Source organism: Hyla sarda, chromosome 5 (assembly GCF_029499605.1).
Source record: "Hyla sarda isolate aHylSar1 chromosome 5, aHylSar1.hap1, whole genome shotgun sequence".
NCBI classification, from domain to species: Eukaryota; Metazoa; Chordata; class Amphibia; order Anura; family Hylidae; genus Hyla; species Hyla sarda.
The window spans coordinates 32,648,987-32,668,913 of NC_079193.1; the positions used below are offsets into that span (position 1 = coordinate 32,648,987).

The 19,927-nt window shown below is 45.0% G+C and overlaps 1 protein-coding gene across 4 annotated transcripts in view; it reads right to left on the bottom strand.

Moving 5' to 3' along the window:
* ST8SIA6 (ST8 alpha-N-acetyl-neuraminide alpha-2,8-sialyltransferase 6) overlaps positions 1 to 19,927 on the bottom strand; it is a 118,312-nt gene that overhangs the window by 31,825 nt on the left and 66,560 nt on the right. For 3 of the 4 annotated variants that reach the window (XR_008843847.1, XM_056519181.1, XM_056519180.1), the window contains exons 3-4: positions 12,517 to 12,600; positions 207 to 293 (exon numbers count right to left, since the gene is read on the bottom strand). Coding sequence is in view for 3 of the 4 variants with exons in the window: in XM_056519181.1 (XP_056375156.1) it covers positions 207 to 293; positions 12,517 to 12,600 (171 nt within the window). In the remaining variant the exon portion in view is untranslated. Of the gene's footprint in view, positions 1 to 206; positions 294 to 12,516; positions 12,601 to 15,928; positions 16,086 to 19,927 lie in introns of those variants that run through there. The other variant, XM_056519182.1, reaches the window with a different exon arrangement.

Below are 19,927 nucleotides of genomic sequence, written 5' to 3' on the forward strand. Positions count from 1 at the left end.
ATACCAGTGGTCTCCAACCTGCGGACCTCCAGATGTTGCAAAACTACAACTCTCAGCATGCCCGGACAGCCAACGGCTGTCCGGGCATGCTGGGAGTTGTAGTTTTGCAACATCTGGAGGTCCGCAGGTTGGAGACCACTGCTCTATACATTATAGGTCATTTTGAGGGTATAAAATGGTTTTAAAGAAGACTTCGGCCACTGTACCTGAATCTACTATATTCCTGCGGTTGCTTCTGCCACGTACAGTTCTGTATCTCATTTACAGCCTGGATGTAACAATCCTCTGAGTACCTGTAGAGACAGAGGCCATTAGACTGCAATGTTACTGACTTTACACTGGAATATCTGCCCTTTAATGCCATTTTGAATTTTTTTTTTTTTTTTTACCTAAATGGGTTAAAAATTCTATTTTGACTGAATTATCCTTATTCAATCTAAAAACTGTGCCCCATAGCTGAATGTGACCTGCTTAGTACTGACTGCTGTGGCCACTACATGGCGGCATACACATCCCTTTAGGGTTAGAGAGTGGGGTGTTGGTCTGGGGTTAAAGGGGTACTCCGGTGGAAAACTTTGAACTGGTGCCAGAAAGTTAAACAGATTTTTAAATTACTTTTATTAAAAAAATCTTAAAGGGGTACTCCCGTCCCGTGGAAAACTTTTTTTTTTTTTTTTTTTAATCTACTGGTGCCAGAAAGTTAAACAGATTTGTAAATCACTTCTATTAAAAAATCTTAATCCTTCCAGTACTTTTTAGGGGCTGTATACTACAGAGAAATCCAAAAAAGAAATGCATTCCTTCTGATGTCATGACCACAGTGCTCTCTGCTGACCTCTGCTGTCCATTTTAGGAACTGTTCAGAGCAGCATATGTTTGCTATGGGGATTTTCTCCAGCTCTGGACAGTTCCTGAAATGGACAGCAGAGGTCAGCAGAGAGCACTGTGGTCATGACATCAGAAGGAATGCATTTCTTTTTTGGATTTCTCTTTAGTATACAGCCCCTAAAAAGTACTGGAAGGATTAAGATTTTTTTTTTTTATGGAAGTTATTTACAAATCTGTTTAACTTTCTGGCACCAGTTGATTTAAAAAAAAAAAAAAAAAAAAAAAGTTTTCCACGTGAGTACCCTTTTAATCCTTTTAGTACTTTTTAGCAGCTTTATGCTACAGAGGAAATTCTTTACTTTTTGAATTTCTTTTTTGTGCTGACCACAGTGCTCTCTGCTGACACCTCTGTCCATGTCAGGAACTGTCCAGAGCAGCATAGGTTTGCTATGGGGATTTTCTCCTGCTCTGGACAGTTCCTGATACGGGCATCAGGTGTCAGCAGAGAGCACTGTGGACAAGACAAAAAAGAAATTCAAAAAATAAAGATTTTCCTATGTAGCATACAGCTGGCATCAGTTCATTTAAAAAAAAAAAAAGTTTTCCACAGGAGTACCCCTTTAAGGGTCGGGGTTAGGTTTTGGGGTTAGGGTTGGCGTAAGGGATGTGTGCGGCGCAGGCAAGTCGGAGATGCTTTGTCCTTGTCCCCCTGAGAGAGGGTAGCAGGGATGGAGTGAGGGGGAGCAGGCTGAAAAGCAGAAAACTGTGTCCTTGTGCGGAGGGTCACATTCCTGTGAACTACATGATGACATCATCACCTACCAGATTGCAGTCCCCTCCCATCCAGCTCTGTCTGTATACTGCTGCTATCTCTATGAGATCAGGATATATAGTAGTTATACATCTCCCCTCCAGCTCTATCTGTATACTGCTGCTATCTAGTATGAGATCAGGATATATAGTAGTTATACATATCCCCTCCAGCTCTGTCTGTATACTGCTGCTGCTATCTCTGTGTGATCAGGATATATAGTAGTTATACACCTCCTCTACAGCTTTATCTGTATACTGCTGCTATTTTTATGGAATCAGGGTATATAATAGTCATACATCTCCCCTCCAGCCTTGTCTGTATACTGCTGCTGCTATCTCTATGTGATCAGGATATATAGTAGTTATACATCTCCCCTCCAGCTCTATCTGTATACTGCTGCTATCTCTATGTGATAAGGATATATAGTAGTTATACATCTCCCCTCCAGCTCTGCCTGTATACTGCTTCTCTCTCTATGAGATCAGGATATATAGTAGTTATACATCTCCCCTCCAGCTCTGCCTGTATACTTCTGCTGCTATCTCTATGAGATCAGGATATATAGTAGTTATACATCTCCCCTCCAGCTCTATATGTATACTGCTGCTATCTAGTATGAGATCAGGATATATAGTAGTTATACATCTCCCCTCCAGCTCTGTCTGTATACTGCTGCTGCTATCTCTGTGTGATCAGGATATATAGTAGTTATACACCTCCTCTACAGCTTTATCTGTATACTACTGCTATTTTTATGGAATCAGGGTATATAATAGTCATACATCTCCCCTCCAGCTTTGTCTGTATACTGCTGCTGCTATCTCTATGTGATCAGGATATATAGTAGTTATACATCTCCCCTCCAGCTCTGCCTGTATACTTCTGCTGCTATCTCTATGAGATCAGGATATATAGTAGTTATACATCTCCCCTCCAGCTCTATCTGTATACTGCTGCTCTCTCTATGAGATCAGGATATATAGTAGTTATACATCTCCCCTCCAGCTCTATCTGTATACTGCTGCTATCTCTATGGGATCAGGATATATAGTAGTTATACATCTCCCCTCCAGCTGTCTGTATACTGCTGCTGCTATCTCTACGTGATCAGGATATATAGTAGTTATACACCTCCTCTACAGCTTTATCTGTATACTGATGCTATCTTTAAGTGATCAGGATATATAGTAGTTATACATCTCCCCTCCAGCTCTGTCTGTATACTGCTGCTGCTATCTTTACGTGATCAGGATATATAGTAGTTATACACCTCCCCTACAGCTTTATCTGTATACTGCTGCTATTTCTATGGAATCAGGGTATATAGTAGTCATACATCTCCCCTCCAGATTTATTTGTATACAAGAACTAATGAAGTTCAACAACAAATATCTCTATAATCCGGTTCTAATTGACTTCACACGTATACCATGACATATAACAGACTGCATCCACAATACGTCACTGAGGAACCTTATGTAATTTGTCTGGTGAGTCCATTGATCAATAACACTTCACATAACTAGAGCAGTAAAAGGTTTATTATAAGATTAGATGGGATGTAATACTGCGGTATAACGTCAGTGTAATGTATGCCGCCAGACAGCGCTCCACATTGTATCGAGACGCCTTCTTATATTATAGAGATGTGTGCACCCACTAAATGGCCACCTAAATGTTCATTCGTCTTGGCGAAAGTTACTTATGCAATACTATAAGCAGCACTTATTTTGCTTAGAGAGGTGTTTCCCAATCGGAGTGCCTCCAGCTGTTTCAAAACTTCAACTCTTAGCATGCCGGGACAGTCATAGGCTATGCAGGCATGCTGAGAATTTTTGTTTTGCAACAGCTGGGAGCACCCTGTTTGGGAAGGACTGTATTACAGAATATTGTAAAGGTTCTTGTGTATGCCTTGTGCTTACCTGTATTAGCTGATTTGGCAGGCATGAGATTTCAGCCACAGCGAAATTACTTGATAAAGCAGCCTACATTTCCAGTGAATCCTTTGGCTGTGCAGAGACATTGGGTGGGGTGTTTGATCATTGCACCTGGTCATCTAATTAAGCTGCCAATGCTGGAGATCACCCAGGTGAACTCATTACACTCATAAGTGCGCTAAGGTAAGTTTACAGTACAAAGTGTGGTTTTTAGGGCATGCTGTGAGTTGTACTTTTGCAACAGCTGGAGGCACCCTAGTTGTGAAACACTGGTTTAAAGGGGTACTTTTTTTTTTTTTTTTTTAAATCAACTGGTGCCAGAAAGTTAAACAGATTTGTAAATGACTTCTATTAAAAAATATTTACCCTTCCAGTAGTTTTAAGCAGCTGTACGCTACAGAGGAAATTCTTTTCTTTTGAATTTCTTTTTTGCCTCTTCTGCAGTGCTCTCTACTGACACCCCATGCCCTTATCAGGAACTGTCCAGAGCAGCATAGGTTTGCTATGGGGATTTTCTCTTGCTCTGGACAGTTCCTGATACGGGCATCAGGTGTCAGCAGAGAGCACTGTGGACAAGACAAAAAATAAATTCAAAAAGAAAAGGAATTTCCTCTGTAGCATACAGCTGCTAATAAGTACTGGAAGGGTAAAGATTTTTTTAATAGAAGTAATTTACAAATCTGTTTAACTTTCTGGCACCAGTTCATTTAAAAAAAGAAAATGTTTTCTACCGGAGTACCCCTTTAAGCCATTTAAGACCAAATGACAGTAATGAAACACATGGATGCGGCTGCGCTGTAATAAAACAGATGTCTCTGCACAACTAGTGATGGTGAGTGTGCATGATATGGGCAAAACAATCAAAATAATCTGGAGTGCTTCTTTACCAGAATGCTTCAGAGTTGCAATACTAAAGAGGGCCCATGCACCCAAGAGGGATTCCAGCTTCTCAACCTCCCTGGTGTTTTGTTGTCAGACTGTAAAATAATAGAAGTGACGCCAACGCCCGATGGATCTATATTACGTGCCGGCAGATGTATCGGGTCCCAGTGTAAGAACCTCGTCCATCTTGTCTTATCCTATATTGCTGACTAGAGCGATTTTGCCTCCACTTATTGAGTAGGACTTGATGGATTAAACCTCGCAGTGAAGGGGCAGACGGAACGTTCCAGCAATCTGCGCCAGGTACCGGTCGGTGTACCCTTTATCTGGCACCAGGGGGACCACATACTGGGGGAGATTTATCAAAACCTGTGTAGAGGAAGAGTGGTGCAGTTGCCCATGGCAACCAATCAGATCGCTTCTTTCATTTTTCGCAGGTCTCTTTAAAAATGAAAGAAGCGATCTGATTGGTTGCCATGGGCAACTGCACCACTCTTCCTCTACACAGGTTTTGATAAATCTCCCCCACTGTGACTACTCCTAGGGTATCAGGAACATACAGTCACTACAATACAGATAATCCACAGGCAATATTGAAAAGACACCATTACTATATTTTGGGGGTTATGTCGGGAGGACAACCCCTGTTCATACACCCTATTAGAGTACAATGACCCCCCCCCGACCTACGATGGCCCCGATATACGATAATTCCAACATACGATGGTCTCTCAGAGGCAGCATCAACATACGATGCTTTTGTATGTCGGGGCCATCGCATAAACGGCTATCCGCCAGCGCAGACTGCTTCAGCTGCCACCGGATAGCCGTTTACGGTGCCCCGTGTGGTCCGCTGACGATCACTTACCTGTCCTCGGGGCTCCGGCGCGTCCTCTTCGGGATCCCCTGCATCGTCGGTGCTCTCCATCGTCGCCATCACGTCGCTGCGCACGCCGTCCCGTCATCCAATAGGAGCGGCGTACGTAACGACGTGATGGCGGCGACGGAGAGTGAGGTTGCCAGGGAAGCAGAGGCCTTGCCGGAGCATCGGGGACACCTCGGGGACACGGCGACAGCGATGGTGGGCGACATCCAGGGCAGCGGTGACGAGCGCTAACGGTCTGGAGCGGCGGGGACAGGTGAGTACAACTTCCTCTACCCGTGGTCTTCAACCTGCGGACCTCCAGATGTTGCAAAACTACAACACCCAGCATGCCCGGACAGCCAACGTGTTGTAGTTTTGCAACATCTGGAGGTCCGCAGGTTGTAGACCACTGTCCTATACTTTACATTGCACGGATCCCTCAACATACGATGGTTTCAACAAACGATGGTCCGTTTGGAACGGATTACCATCGTATGTTGAGGGACCACTGTACAGGGTTGAATGTGTTATAGAAAGGGGAGGGGGGGGTGTCCCTGTTCAACAAAACAACATGGCTCCTACTCTGGCAGATCTGATGCGCCGTCCATGCTTTATATGGACCTCCACTTAAAGGGGTATTCCAGGAAAAAACTTTTTTATATATATATATCAACTGGCTTCGGAAACAGATTTGTAAATTACTTCTATTAAAAAATCTTAATCCTTTCAATAGTTATCAGCTGCTGAAGTTGAGTTGTTGTTTTCTGTCTGGCAACAGTGCTCTCTGCTGACATCCCTGCTTGTCTTGGGAACTGCACAGAGCAGAATAGGTTTGCTATGGGGATTTGCTTCTAAACTGGGCAGTTCCCGAGACACGTGTCATCAGAGAACACTTAGACAGAAAAGAACAACTCAACTTCAGCAGCTCATAAGTACTGAAAGGATTAAGCTTTTTTAATAGAAGTAATTTACAAATCTGTTTAACTTTCTGGAGCCAGTTGATATATATAAAAAAAAGTTTTTTTCCTGGATAACCCCTTTAACCCTTTGCTTCCTCCAGTGATGAAAATTGATAGCCCAGGGTGCGAGGAGTAATGGCCGCCTGACATTATGTCAGCATTTCCAAATGTTTTACTAAATTACACTTTTGCCAATATGGCGGCACTTCCTGTTGCCCTCTTTGCAAAAATGGCTGCCACATTTAAAGGGGTACTCCGCTGCTCAGCATTTGGAACAAACTGTTCCGAACGCTGGAGTCGGGAGCTCGTGATGTCATAGCCCCCGCCCCCTCATGCCATCACGCCCCGCCCCCTCAATGCAAGTCTATGGGAGGGGGCGTGATGGCTGTCACGCCCCCTCCCATAGACTTGCATTGAGGGGGCGGGGCGTGATGTCATAAAGGGGTGGGGCTATGATGCCTTTTGTTCCAAACGCGGAGCGGAGTATCCCTTTAAACTGAAAATGTTAATGGGGGGGGGGGGGGGGAGATTTATCAAAACCTGTCCAGAGGAAAAATTACTGGGTTGCCCATAGCAACCAATCAGATTGCTTCTTTCATTTTCACAGACCTTTTCAGAAATGAAAGAAGCGATCTGATTGGTTGCTATGGGCAACTCAGCAATTTTTCCTCTGGACAGGTTTTGATAAATCTCCCCCAATATCTTGTGCAAAGGAACAGTGGAGCAGTTGTCAATAGCCACCAATCAGATTCCAGCTTTCATTTTGAAAAAGGCCTCTGAAAAATAAAAGCTGGAATCTGCTCGGTTGCTATGGGCAACTGCTCCACTGTTCCTCTGCACCAGGCTTTATAAATCCCCCACTAAATCAGTGGGGGCATGCTGGGAGTTTTGCAACATCTGGAGGGCCACATTTTAAGACCACTGCACTTAGTCAACTCATGTCAGAAACTGTCCAGAGCAGGAAAGGTCTGCTATGGGGATTTGCTCTTGCTCTGGACAGTTCCTGACATGGACAGAGGTGTCAGCAGAGAGCACTGTGGTCGGAATGGAAAGAACTACACAACTTCCTCTGAAGCATCCAGCAGCTGATAAGTACTGGAAGGATTAAGATTTCTTAATAGAAGTAATTTACAAATCTGTTTAACTTTATGGAGCCAGTTGATATGAAATTTTTTTTTTGCCACCGGAGTACCCCTTTAATGTTTAAATCACTATCATCACGATCACTATCACTATTACGGATACAAATGATTGTTCCCTATTATGGTCCATGTTAGTTCTTCATAGAAGCAAATCTGACAGCTCCTTCTTCTTTCTGGGGCTAAACTGCGATACTAATCTTACCCCATTTTTTTTTTTTTCCGTATGTATGTGAGAGTTGTGTTTTTTTGTTTTTTTTTGGGCAATATGGCTCCCCAGCCTACTATAGGACATTCCTATTCATGGTAACCACATACGCATTCATCATTACATAATCAGATTGCTTATAGATCTAGGAAGGATTCCTCTGCTCAGCAAGATTTATAACTCTGCCCGTGTACAGGGATGACAGGAAAAAAGGATGTAAATCAGTCTGTGGGACTATTAAATCTGTTTATTGAGGAAATTGGGGCCTGCCGAGGGTTCCTGGGAGTGGAGGACTCGGACAGTTTTGCTGGGGGGGTGTTATGCAATAAAGTGATTACGGTGCATCTTCCGGTGCCGCTCGCACATCTGCTTTGTTGGTAATTTCGTTACAGCTAAACATTATGTATACGACTGTGTTCCTCTAGGCTGTTTTACAGTGAAACTATTTACTTTATGCTTCCCCCCCCCCCCCCCCCCCCCCCAATATTATTGCAATTTAAATGTATTACAATACAATATCAACTTATGCTACAACATTCTATAGCGGTGTTTTCCCACCAGAGTGCCTCCAGCTGTTGCAAAACTACAACTCACAGCTATTTAATTAGATGACCAGGTGCAGTGATCAAACACCCCACCCCAATGTCTCTGCACTGCCATGGGATTCATTGGAAATGTAGGCTGCTTTAGCAAGTCATTTCACTGTGGCTGCAATCTCATGCCTGTCACATCAGCTAAGACAGGTAAGCACAAGGCATACACAAGAACCTCTACAATATTCTTTAATGCAGTGTTTTCCAACCAGTGTGCTCCCAGCTGTTGCAAAACTACAACTCCCACCATGCCCGGACAGCCTTCGGCTGTCCGGGCATGCTGGGAGTTGTAGTTTTGCAACAGCTGGAGGCACACTGGTTGGAAAACACTGTTCTATAGGAAGACAAGTTTTAGAGATAGTAGAGAGGGATGGTTTATAGCAACTCTGCTGATACTTTACAGATTTTGAACCAAATCTTAGTTATTTAAAGGGATCTTACAAAACCCGACTTAAAAGGGCACTGTCAAGATTCGAAAACATTTTACATGTTGTACATCTTGGCAAAACATTAACCTTTCTAATATACTTCATAAGAAAATTATATTTCTTTTTTATAGAAATCATGGTTTATAAGAAAGACCACTAGGGGTCCCCATACCATCCAGAACATAATCCTCTCCGATTGCAGCATCATCTTTGTCCCAACTGAAGCACAGGCTGGGACAAAGTCCAGAAAGTGAGGGTGGGACTAGCACTCCTCTGTGCTCACTCCTGTCCTGTCTATCAGACTGAAGCATGAAAACAGAGAGGAGGGGGTTACAGAGTAGCCTGCAGTGATTGGATGAAGAGACCCAGCACAGCAGACTCAGGGAGGAAGTGAACGCATGGTGGGTGAGGGCAAGAGATGGACACATCCCCTCCAGAGCACAGGATGAAAAACCAAGTGAGCGCTAAAAAGAAGGTATTTGTTAATGAAGTATAGGTGCTAAAGACCAAAATTATATGTACATGATCAGGATTAGATTCCAAGTAAAATTTTTTGTGGGATACGCCAGCTACTCTTTAAAGGCCTTTTAGGAAATTAGGGGTTAGTAGAGGGAAATTCCTCCTCTAGAAACTCCATACCTTAGCCACATCAGAAAGCAGCGGTGGTATAAGAACCCAGTACGTGTGGGCATCATGCAATGCTTTATTTCCCCTGAGGGAGCACTGCAGTGGAACTGATTACTTGATCTCAACTCAACACTTGATTCTTCATTAGTCATGAGCTAACAATGGCTGCCTGCCTTCTTTGTCCATATAAGATCCTTTAAACTGTGTCTGTAAATTAAAGGACCAACCAATAGTGTCACTGGATGTCCCCGACCCTCAAAGGTTGCTTTTTGCATTAGACCTCCAGTTTGACAAAGGTGTAAATCCCTTATATTACTTAGAAATGCCTTCACATTTAAAAAGTGGTTGCCTAAGCCAAAAATACCTTTGTTTGGCATTGCGCTATTTACCCCTGATGAAGCCGCATGTATAGATGTAAAACATGTTGGGGGTGGCATTGCCACTAATTTTAACAAACTACATTAGATGTATAACGACAAAGTAGAAAGAGATAGATCGGCACTAACTGCATGTAGCAGAATTCCCTCAATCACAGTTCCCCTGTACAGCACTAGGAAGCACAGTCTAATGCCCGTCATTCGTGGTGCTCTTTCCCAGGAGAATACAGTGCAACATGGAACTTCAAAGAGAGAAATGATGGAAGGCACTCACGTTTCTGTAGCAATGCAGATTTCTTTATTCGGGGTGTATTTGTTCCATTAGCCGGACGCCAGGTCGGATCAAGATTAATATCGCACATTAACGAAGTACACCAAGGTTCTACATCTGACTTAAAGGGGTATTCCAGGCAAAAACTTTTTTATATATATCAACTGGCTCCGGAAAGTTAAACAGATTTGTAAATTACTTCTATTAAAAAATCTTAATCCTTCCAATAGTTATTAGCTTTTGAAGTTGAGTTGTTGTTTTCTGTCTAACTGCTTTCTGATGACTCACGTCCCGGGAGCTGTCCAGCTCCTTTGGGGATATTCTCCCATCATGCAAGGGATATTTTCCCATCATGCACAGCTCCCGTGACGTGACATCATCATTGAGCAGCTAGACAGAAAACTTCAGAAGCTAATAACTATTGGAAGGATTAAGATTTTTTAATAGAAGTAATTTACAAATCTGTTTAACTTTCCAGAGCCAATTGATATATATAAAAAAGTTTTTGCCTGGAATACCCCTTTAATCTTTTTCGGAATTGAACGAATAACACACACCGAGATTATGGATAAACGTAAGGCATTGCTACAAAGCGAAGCGAAGTGGATTCTCAGGACGGGCGCACAGGGAGGCTTAGGTCTGAACGATCGGCTGGACCTGGGTGTTTTTTCCTGAGAATCCATCAATTTTGAAGGAATTATATTCAGAAATGAATTAATATGCTTCGACTGTTTGGAATACAGTGTTATTTTACAAGCTTTTGATATCTATTGTTGTTTTAAATAGAAGATGTCAATGCCCCTACCTGAGAGCGTCACAGGTCAGATGGTATTTACCTGTCTAGTTGCTCCCAGGTAGGTGTGGTCTGAAGAAGCGCTGTGTGTAGCACGAAATGGCTATAACCATGTTGCTTGTTTGATCCGACCTGGCGCGTATACACCCCGAATAAAGAAATCTGCATTGCTACAGAAACATGAGTGCCTTCCGTCATTTCTCTCTTTGAAGCTACATTAGATGTATGCGTGATCCCAGTTGGGTGTTACACCGAGCGCTCCGGGTCCCCCTCCTCCTCCGGAGCGCTCACGGCGTTCATCTTCCGTTAGCAGCGCCCCGGTCAGACTCGCTGACCGGGAGCGCTGCTCTGAGTCCCCCGGCGGGGATGCGATCCGCGCGGCAGGTCGCATCCCGTTTTTCTCACCTGTCCCGGCGCACGCGGCTGTCACGTCCCGGCGCACGCGGCCCCGCTCTCTAGGGCGCGCGCGTGCCGGCTCTCTGAAATTTAAAGGGCCAGTGCACCATTAATTGGTGCCTGGCCCAATCAGTTGTTATCACTCCCATTCTATATAAACCCACTTCCCCTTCCTGTCCTTGCCAGATCTTGTTGCCCCAGTGCCCTGAGAAAGCGTTTTGTGTATCCCAAGCCTGTGTTCCAGACCTCTTGCCGTTGCCCATGACTACGCCCCTTTGCTGCCTGCCCTGACCTTCTGCTACGTCCGACCTTGCTCTTGCCTTGTCCCTGTGTACCGCGCCTGTCTCAGCTGTCAGTGGGGTTGAGTCGCTATCGGGTGGAACGACCTGGGGGTTACCTGCCGATGCAAGTCCATCCCGCTTTGCGGCGGGCTCTGGTGAAAACCAGTAACCCCTTAGATTCCGTTCCCCTGGTACGGCCCACGTCATCACCCCACTGACACAGAGGATCCACCACCAGTGTCCTCGCTGCATCCCAGTCCGGATCCTGACATTGGGTATTAGATATAGTAGGACTAATGTGGTATACTGGTCGTCCTGACCCAAATTATCAAGGCAATTAACTAGGGAATGAGAACTTGATATGCTTATAACAGTGTGACAGAAACGCGTTGGGTGTTGTGGGTGGGGTACTATTGTGAGTAACAAATTGTTGGTGCTATATGTGCCTGAACAGTGGTCACCACAGGACCATATTGAGAGCTCAGGATCCATATAGCTACCATAGGGTCCTTGCGGACTCTAGTAACTAGAGCACTGTAACCATCACCTTCACACCTATATTTATTTGAGGTTACTATTTGGCATTTATTTTAATAGTCCACAATAAATGTTATGTTTTAACCATATCAAGTTCCCAGTTGGGTATTACCCTACTGCTAATTAATCTTGTTAGTTGCCCATGGAAACAGATAGTGTTTTATCTCCATTGTGTAGTCAGACAAGTGACCTACAGCAGAGCTCGAATTGTAGAGCTGAACTCCCATGATGCATTGCTCCCTTGTAATAGAGGAACTGTGAATTTTAAATTCCTCTTTAGACTCTATGCATGTAAGTCACAGGGCATATGGAGTCTATACTGGTACATGTTCAGAACCATTTTGTTTACGGGCAAGAATTTCTCAGTGTTGGGGGCAGGGTCCGGACCGCTCTCCCGAGACTCGATCCGAACCCACCTGTCTAATATACACAGTCTAATGCAGCATGCTGTTCCAGTCTATTATTCCTTATCAGGTCATTAAAGTTTGACTTTTGGTTGCTATGGGCGATAAATCCTCTTCTTCTCTGAGCTGTGATACATAAGGCCCAAAGTTTTTAATGGCAGCAACATCCTAACATACCTTTTCCTCAGGGACACAGACAAGAGGCGATCCGGAACGTCTCGGCAGAATGCGTTACTCGTGTAATTATTCTGTGCAGGAATTCTACAAAATGACAAAGATAAGTAATAAAGATATAACTATTTCGTGGCAATGCAAAGTACCGAAAACCTTCTCTCTTCAAATAAGTAATACATTTTATGACCATACGAGATACCTCAGACTTTACTCTTCATTAGTCATAAGCAAACAATGGCCGTCTGCCTGCTTTGTCCTTGACTTCAGAAACAAGCTCATTGATTAAAATTAATGAGCCAACCAATAATGTCAATGGATGTGCCGCATCTTCAAAGGTTGCTTTATGCAGAAGACCTCAAGTTTGGCTAAGAATTAGACCTTTTCTATTACTTAGCAATGGCTTTATTGCTACAATTTTTTTGGCACTGCCCAATTTACCCCTGATGAAGCTGCATGTATAGCGGAAACATGTTGTGTGGGCTTTGTCACTAATTTTAATTAACAACAATAGCTTTGGCAGCTGGTTTCTATAGTATTGAAGCGGGGTCAGTGTTTGGAACAAACTTCTGAATGCTGGAGCCTGGAGCTCGTGACATCATAGTCCCGCCCCCTCATGAGGTCACGCCACACCCCCTCGATGCAAGTCTATGGGAGGGGGCGTGACAGCCGTCATGCCCCCTCCCATAGACTTGCATTGAGGGGCTGGGGTGTGATGTAATGAGGGGTGGAGCTATGAAGCCAAGAGCTCCCAGCACCGGCTCCAGCGTTCGGAACTGTTTATTCCAAATGCTGAGCAGTGGAGTACCCCTTTAAGCGCAGGCACTTAGAACTCATGCAAATAGCACAAACACTACTGTTAGGTCTCTGCCGTCCAGCAAACGTATTAAGGGTGGGTTCACATCACGTTTTTACCAATACGGGACCGCATACGGCAGGGGGAAGCTAAAACCTTGCGCTCCTGTATCCCTGCCGTATGCGGCCCGTATGTAATTCATTTCAATGAGCTGATTGGAGTGAAACGCTGACTCCGGTCGGCTCATTTTTGCCCCGTATGCGGTTTTCCCACCGCACCTAAAACCGTAGTCGACCACGGTTTGAGGTCCGGTGGAAAACCGCAAATTACATACGGGCCGCATACGGCAGGGATACGGGAGCGCAAGGTTTTAGTTCCCCCACCAGCCGTATACGGTCCCGTATTGGTAAAAATGCGATGTGAACCCAGCCTAATACTTTTGAATATTCACACTGAGGTGCCCTAATTTAGCTTTTTAAAGTTAAAAGTAGTTTTAACAATGTTATGATACATGGGAACAAAAGGGTAAAATAGCACCCCTATGGTACTTTCAGATTAAATAAGTGACTAAACTGCTCCCACGGGGATTAATATGAAGGTGGTTCTTGATAAAATGGAGGGGAAGCCACAGAAAAAAACATTACAATACAATACTGATAGTATTGATTTGATTTCTTAGGAAAACCACTTTACAGAAAGTTATACAGATTTGTAAATTACTTTTAGTTTAAAATCCTTAAGGTATTTCAGGAAAAAACTTTTATATATATCAACTGGCTCCAGAAAGTTAAATAGATTTGTAAATTACTTCTATTAAAAAATATGAATCCTTCCAATAATTATCAGCTGCTGAAGTTGAGTTGTTCTTCTTTGTCTGGCAACTGTGCTCTCTGCTGACATCTCTGGAACTGCACATAGTAGAAGAGGTTTGCTATGGGGATTTGCCTCTACTCTGGACAGTTCCCGAGACAAGTGTCATCAGAGAGCACTTAGACAGAAAAGAACAACTCAACTTTAGCAGCTCATAAGTACTGAAATGATTAAGATTTTTTTAATAGATGTAACTTACAAATCTGTTTAACTTTCTCTCTCTCTCTCTCTCTCTCTCTCTCTCTCTGAATTTGCTTATATGCAGGACAGTTTCTGACACGAACAGAGGTGGCAGCAGAGAGCACTGTGGTCAGACTGGAAAGAACTACACAACTTCCTCTGGAGCATACAGCAACTGATAAGTACTGGAAGGATTAAGATTTTTTAAATAGAAGTAATTTACAAACCTGTAAACATTTTGCTTCCTCCGGGATACCCCTTTAATACCTCAACGGCATAATGTTGCCTCAAGGCGTTAGCTGTGATTGTTACTCTTTAAATGTTACAATGAAAATGTATAAATCTCTGACATTTTCTAAATCCCTTGTCCGCCTTCCTATATGCAAGAGACAATGGGGGGGGAGTATTCAAAGAATTTAGCACCACTTAATTTGCTTTAGCTGCGCCACATTTGCTTAAGATGTATTCAGACATTTAGCACCCGATTTAGCGCCCTGTTAGCCACATTTTTTTTAAAGGGGCGTGGTTAGGGCCTGGTTAGCTTTCTGTGCTATTAACACCCTATTTTCAAAGGTTTTGCACCACTTTCTGGTGCACAAACTGTCACAGTTAATACCAAGTATACCTGGTGTTAAAGGGGTACACCACTGGCCAGCATTCGAGACTAAATATTCCGAACGCTGTTTTCGCGCTGCGGGGGGTCGGCCACACCCTTGTGACGTCAAGGTCATGCCCCCTCAATGCAAGTCTATGGGAGGGGGCGTGACTACCGTCACGCCCCCTCCCATAGACTTGCATTGAGGGGACGTGGCCGTGATGTCACGAGGGGGCGTGGCCGACCCCGCAGCGCAAAAACAGCGTTCGGGACTAAATGTGGAGTACCCCTTTAAATGATGCGCTCTTTGTCCCAAATTTTCAAAAGGCCAAACACACTTCTGAAAATGAGGCGCAGTTAACACTCTTTGAGACGCAAAATTAAGAGCCGTAATATCACAAGTCTTTGAATATCCCCCCCCCCCAAATGTCTTAGATTGCTACAACGTAAAAACCATACTGTAATAGTACATACAGAAGCACAAAACTTCTACTTGAGTTGAATGACTGAACATTACAAGAGCAGACAGTAGAGATAACCGAACTTACAGTAAATTCGATTCGTCACGAACTTCTCGGCTCGGCAGTTGATGACTTTTCCTGCGTAAATTAGTTCAGCCTTCAGGTGCTCCGGTGGGCTGGAAAAGGTGGATACAGTCCTAGGAAAGAGTCTCCTAGGACTGTATCCACCTTTTCCAGCCCACCGGAGCACCTGAAAGCTGAACTAATTTATGCAGGAAAAGTCAGCAACTGCCGAGCCGAGAAGTTCGTGACGAATCGAATTTACTGTAAGTTCGCTCATCTCTAGCAGACAGGTCAATGAATCTGTATTATCTTATTTCACCGCATGTTTTTTTGGTTAATCCTTGACGGGGAGCGGCATCCAACAACAGGCTGGCATGGAAACAGTTAACAAACCAAGTACCAAACGCACGCGTGTTCCATGAATGCGCTAACCATTTTATTCCTACAGCTCACCGTTGTCTTGTAAAACAAAAGTTGTTCTTTTCCGCTCCATTGTGAGTCTCGTAAAACAATTTTACAAGTGTGTTGCGCCCTACTAAAGATTTGCAGGGATCCATGTTAATATGTCTTACATTGTAGCTGTTAATGGGAGGCAAATTCCTTATGTACTTTCCAAACCAAACACAAATGGGGGAGATTTATCAAGTATAAATCAGAGAAAAAAAATTGCTGAGTTGCCCATAGCAACCAATCAGATCGCTGCTTTCATTTTTGAAAAGGCCTTTGGAAAATGAAAGAAGCGATCTGATTGGTTGCTATGGGCAACTCGGCAACTTCACCTCTGGACAGGTTTTGGTGAATGTCTCCCACAGTTTCTTGTTTCTTATTTCTTCTCTAAGGCCTTGTTCATTTGGCGTAAAAGTTCCATTCCGAAATTCAGTTGGATTTTCAATGGGTTCTGCTGTACAACACACACAGCGAAATTTCCGCGCCGACGCAGAAAGAACTGCTCTCAGAAATACATGGCCACCTATGGAAATGGTGCGTTCCGAGCGGTTCTTCCGACGCCCACTGTCGGCAAAATGTTTGCGGAAATTTTCCTGCTGGACGTTCCGCAAAAATTCTGCAGTTTGGATGCAGCCCAAGGGTCTATTCACACGGCAGAATTTCCGCTTGCGGAATTCTGCCTTAAAGGGGGTACTCTGCTGCTCAGCGTTTGGAACAAACTGTTCCGAACGCTGGAGCCGGGAACTCGTGACTTCATAGCCCCGCCCACTCATGATGTTCTGCCCCCTCAATGCAAGTCTATGGGAGGGGGCGTGATGGCCATCACGCCCCCTCCCATAGACTTGCATTGAGGGGGCGGGGTTATGACATCAGGAGCTCCCGGCGCCGGCTCCAGCGTTCGGAACAGTTTGTTCCAAGTGCTGAGCAGCGGAGTACCCCTTTAAATTAAAGCTCGTAGACTTCTATGGGATTCCGCACTCCCCATTCAAACTTCTTAATTTCTGCTTGCGGACCCTTAGAGGGTCTCTCAAAGATAGGAAGGGGTACTTTAATACAATTGGAAAAAAGGGTATAGATTAACTATACTAAGTAAGGGGTGTGCCTGTGTCCGTGAGTGTCAAGGCAGGCACCAACAAGGCACTATAAGGCTATGTTCACAAGGTAAAATTTCCGTGCGTTTTTCTGCAGAATAATTCCACCTGAAATTCCGCTGAAATGTAATGTCCATAATGTTCAATGGGATTTTGCTGTCCCATTCACATAGTAAAAATTCTGCAAAAGAAAAAAAAGGAGTACTCCGATGAAAATGAAAGGGTTACTCCGGTGGAAAACAATTTTTTTTTAAAATAAACCGGTGCCAGAAAGTTAAACATATATGCAGATTACTTCTATTTAAAAAGATTAATATTTAGTATTTAATATTAGTTCTTATCAGCTGCTGTATGCTCCAGAGGAAGTTGTGTAGTTCTTTCTAGTCTGACCACAGTGCTCTCTGCTGACACCTCTGTCCATATCAGGAACTGTCCAGAGCAGCATATGTTGGCTATGGGGATTTGCTCCTGCTCTGGACAGTTCCTGACATGGACAGAGGTGTCAGCAGAGAGCACTGTGTTCAGACTGAAAAGAAATTCGAAAAGAAAAGAACTTCCTCTGTAGTATACAGCAGCTGATAAGTACTGGAAGGATAAAGATTTTTAAATGGAAACAATTTACAAATCTGTTAATCCTGGTAGAAAAAACAGACATGGCCGCTCATCCACAATTTTGAACTATGATCTAATTGCTTCTCAGCATAATTTCAAAAACTAACAGGATTCACATTGTGTATTCTATCCCCTCCTTTTTTTTTTGTTCCACTTGGCCCGCACTCCTCCCCACCCCCTCAGCCCAACCCTATATAAGTAGTAGTTAGCTACACATGGCCCTTTCATTTTCTAGCAGTCTCCCAGTCTGACTGGGAGCACATGGTAAGTGAGCTGTTACACCTTGTTCACACTGGTGTGGTGCTGTGCGGCGTCCGTTGCTGCCGTGGCGCGGTGTCTGGGGGGGGTTGCGGCCCGGAGACTGGTTTGGGTGGGTCTGCCGGTGGGTCGTTCCCCCTGTGGGCACTGGTAGTCGTGGCGGTGGTGGGCGCCGCCCAGTTCTACGCCATTTTATGCTAGGGGCGTTAGGGACCCACTCTAAATAGGTGGCCTTGACGTGGCGAGTGGGCTTTGTACCTTTTGATCAAAACGTATATACTAACAACCTGTTAGTTTTTGTAATTATGCCGAGAAGCAATTACTGTATTTTTCACCGTATATGACGCACTTTTTCTTCCCCAAAACTGGAGGGAAAAAGTCGGTGTGTCTTATACGGCGAATACACCCCTATCGCGGCGGTCGCTGCGGCCATCAATGGCCGTGACCCGCGGCTAATACAGGACATCACCGATCGCGGTGATGCCCTGTATTAACCCTTCAGACGCGGCGATCAAAGCTGACCGCTGCCTCTGAAGGGAAAATGATACTAACCCGGCTGTTCAGTCAGGCTGTTCAGGACCGCCGCGATTTCAGGACACCGGGAGGGACCTTACCTGCCTCCTCGGTGTCTTCTCCGTTCAGGAATCCCTTGTATGGCCGGCGCTCTCCTTCCTCGTCATCACGTCGTCGCGTACGTGCGTCGGCGTGCGTAACAACGTGATGGCGGCGACGGAGAACGAGGATACCCGGCCGGCAGCAGAGACGTTCCGGAGCGACGGCGACAGCGATGGAGCGACATCCAGGGCAGCGGTGACGGGTCCGGAGCGGCGGGGACACGTGAGTATTACCTCCTATGCAGTGGTCTTCAATCTGCGGACCTCCAGATGTTGCAAAACTAAAACTCCCAGCATGCCCGGACAGCCAACGGCTGTCCGGGCATGCTGGGAGTTGTAGTTTTGCAACATCTGGAGGTCCGCAGGTTGAAGACCACTATTGGGTTCAAAATCTTTATTTTTTTTTAGATTTTGCACCTATAAATTGGGTGCGTCTTATACGCCGGTGCGTCCTATAGGACGAAAAATACGGTAGATCATAATACAAAATTGTGGGTGTGCGGCCATGTCTATTTTTTCTACCAGGATTCCAATTTACAAATCTGTTTAACTTTCTGGCACAAGTTGATTTAAAAAAAAAAAAAAAAAGAAAAAAAAAATTGTTCTCCACCGGAGTATTATTTTTACTTACCGTATATACTCGAGTATAAGCCGAGTTTTTCAGCACGATTTTTCGTGCTGAAAACACCCCCCTCGGCTTATACTCGAGTGAACTCCCCCACCCGCAGTGGTCTTCAACCTGCGGACCTCCAGAGGTTTCAAAACTACAACTCCCAGCAAGCCCGGGCAGCCATCGGCTGTCCGGGCTTGCTGGGAGTTGTAGTTTTGAAACCTCCGGAGGTCCGCAGGTTGAAGACCACTGCGGCCTTCGACATCATCCAGCCCCCTCTCACCCCCTTTAGTTCTGTACAGTACTCACCTCCGCTTGGCGCTGGTCCGGTGCTGCAGGACTGTCCGGTGAGGAGGTGGTCCGGTGGGACAGTGGTTCCGGGCTGCTATCTTCACCGGGGAGGCCTCTTCTAAGCGCTTCGGGCCCGGCCTCAGAATAGTCACGTTGCCTTGACAACGACGCAGAGGTGCGTTCATTGCCAACGTACTTCTGCGTCATTGTCAAGGCAACGCCTCTATTCCGGGCCGGAAGCGCGGAGAAGAGGCGCCCCCGGTGAATATAGCAGCCCGGAACCACTATCCCACCGGACCACCTCCTCTCCGGACAGCCCTGCAGGACCGGACCAGCGCCGAGCGGAGGTGAGTACTCAGAACTAAAGGGGGTGAGAGGGGGCTGGATGATGTCGAAGGCCGCAGTGGTCTTCAACCTGCGGACCTCCGGAGGTTTCAAAACTACAACTCCCAGCAAGCCCGGACAGCCGATGGCTGCCTGGGCTTGCTGGGAGTTGTAGTTTTGAAACCTCTGGAGGTCCGCAGGTTGA